A 1,885-nucleotide genomic window follows, 5' to 3' on the forward strand; every position below is an offset into this window, starting at 1 on the left:
CGTGTGCGTGTATGTGTGCGTGTACGTGTGCGTGTATGTGTGCGTGTATGTGTGCGTGTACGTGTGCGTGTACATGGGCGTGTACATGTGCGGGCGAGGGGCAGACATCGCCGGCCGGCCGCCGCGCTGTGGGGCTCCAGCAGGGGGGCGCGTGGAGGCGCGGCGGCGCTCGGCCGGGGCATCGCTTGCTTGGCGCCCCGGTGTCCGGATGCGAGCAGCTCTGCCGGGCCGGGCACCCGACCCAGGGCATGTCCTTGCTGGCCAGGCGGGCCGACACCGAGATATCCCCCCCCCTCTCCCATGGCATGTCCTTGCTGGCCAGGCGGGCCGACACCGAGGCATCCTCCCCCTCTCCCGTGGCAGGGCGACATGCGGTGGACCGGCCGGAGGGCCGCCCACAGGCGGATGGGTCCCCAGGCGGTCTCGCGCATGGCCAAGGGGCCGGCGCAGTGCCAGCGCGTGGGGCATGGAAGGGGCCGCGGCGGGGGTTGCTTGCATCGGTGCCCAGACCCCTAAGAGTGCATGCGGGCATGCGGCCGGCGCGATCGGCAGGCCGCCGGGCAGGGAAGGCGGTGTAGCCGGCTGTGCCCTGCTCGCTTGGATGGCGCGTGGGCGGCGGGCACGCTGCCACCGGGGGCCCGAATGCCGAGGGCGCCATTGGCGCCGGTGCCAGCATGCCCTGCGAGGGGCCGGCGGAGCACGGGGAAAGGATGACAATGGCCCGGGCAGGGGGGGGGGGGCGAGCAGTGTATTCCGGGAGCCGGGCAGGGGAGCGCCTCACGGGTCGGGAAGCATGACGGCCAGGGTGGCGACCGTGTGCCGGAGGCTGGCCACCGGGGGCCGGGCCGCGGGGTCCGGTGCCCAAAGGAGGCCCAGGGTGTGGGCCAGGGTGTGGGCCAGGTCCGGGGCCGTGTCGGCCACGGGGCCGGTGGCCAGGCGGTCATCGGGGCGCTGGCCGGCCTGGACATGCTCGGTAATCTGGGCGAAGGAGTGGCCCTGCCAGGGGGCCGCGCGGGCGAGGCACTCCCACAGGAGGACGGCCGCGGAGTAGACATCCGCCGGGAGGTAGAGGTCCGCATCCATGGCGCGGCGCCGGTGGAAGGCATCGAGCACCTCGGGCGCGGCATACCGCGAGGACAGGGCATTGAGCTGGGGCACGGTGACCAGCAGGGCCGAGGCCCGGTCGGTGCGGAGGTTGCGGCTGGTGCCGAGGTCGGCGAGGGCCGCGCGCCAGCCGCCGGCCGACCGGCTGACGAGGACATTGCCCGGCTTCAGGTCACAGTGGGCGATCCCCTGGGCGTGCATGGCCTCCAGCCCGGTGGCCCATTGGTTGGCCAGGTGGAGGCGCGTGCGCAGCGGCAGGTCCACGGCCGAGTGCAGGAGCCCGGCCAGGTCGGTGTCGAAGCGCTCCATGATGATGGCCGCCGGCTGGTCGCAGAAGCCGTAGATGCGCACGATGTGCGGCTGGTCGCGGAGGAGCCTGGCCAGGCCGCGGGGGGGGGGGGGGGGGGAGAAGGGCGGGGGCCAGGCCGGTTAGGCGGGGTCATCGTGGTCCGTCGGCAGGGGAGGGGGGGGGGACGCGAAAAGGGCGCGCGCGCGGGGAAAGCGCCAGGCCACGGGGCTCGCACCACATGAGGGCAATCTCATTTTGGAAGAGGGCCACCTGCAGCGGGGTCAGGCTGTCGGCCTTCAGCTGCTTGATGGCCACGGTGTCCGGGCAGCCGAGGCGCGTGGACACCCCGGTGCCGATGGCGCGCGCGGCAAACACGCGCGCCTGGCCGCCGCTGCCCAGGGGCCCGTCGATGGGGGCGAAGTCGGCCGTCAGGCATACCTGCACGGTGCCGGGAAGCGAGAGTTCTGGCCGGAGGAGGGCGAGGGGGGGGGG

At 73.9% G+C, this 1,885-nt stretch overlaps 2 protein-coding genes across 2 annotated transcripts in view; both read right to left on the bottom strand.

Moving 5' to 3' along the window:
- Window positions 1-87, bottom strand: part of H696_06113 (hypothetical protein) — a gene marked incomplete at both ends in the record, with an annotated part of 2,706 nt that extends 2,619 nt beyond the window's left edge. Inside the window, one exon of the mRNA XM_009499873.1 lies at window positions 74-87. Coding sequence (XP_009498148.1) covers window positions 74-87 — 14 coding nt within the window. The remainder of the gene's footprint in view (window positions 1-73) is intronic.
- A 690-nt stretch (window positions 88-777) lies between these two features.
- H696_06114 (TKL protein kinase) overlaps window positions 778-1,885 on the bottom strand; it is a gene marked incomplete at both ends in the record, with an annotated part of 5,772 nt that continues 4,664 nt past the window's right edge. The window contains 2 exons of the mRNA XM_009499874.1: window positions 778-1,480; window positions 1,629-1,831. Coding sequence (XP_009498149.1) covers window positions 778-1,480; window positions 1,629-1,831 — 906 coding nt within the window. The remainder of the gene's footprint in view (window positions 1,481-1,628; window positions 1,832-1,885) is intronic.

Source organism: Fonticula alba, assembly GCF_000388065.1.
Source record: "Fonticula alba strain ATCC 38817 unplaced genomic scaffold supercont2.18, whole genome shotgun sequence".
Taxonomy (NCBI): Eukaryota; order Rotosphaerida; family Fonticulaceae; genus Fonticula; species Fonticula alba.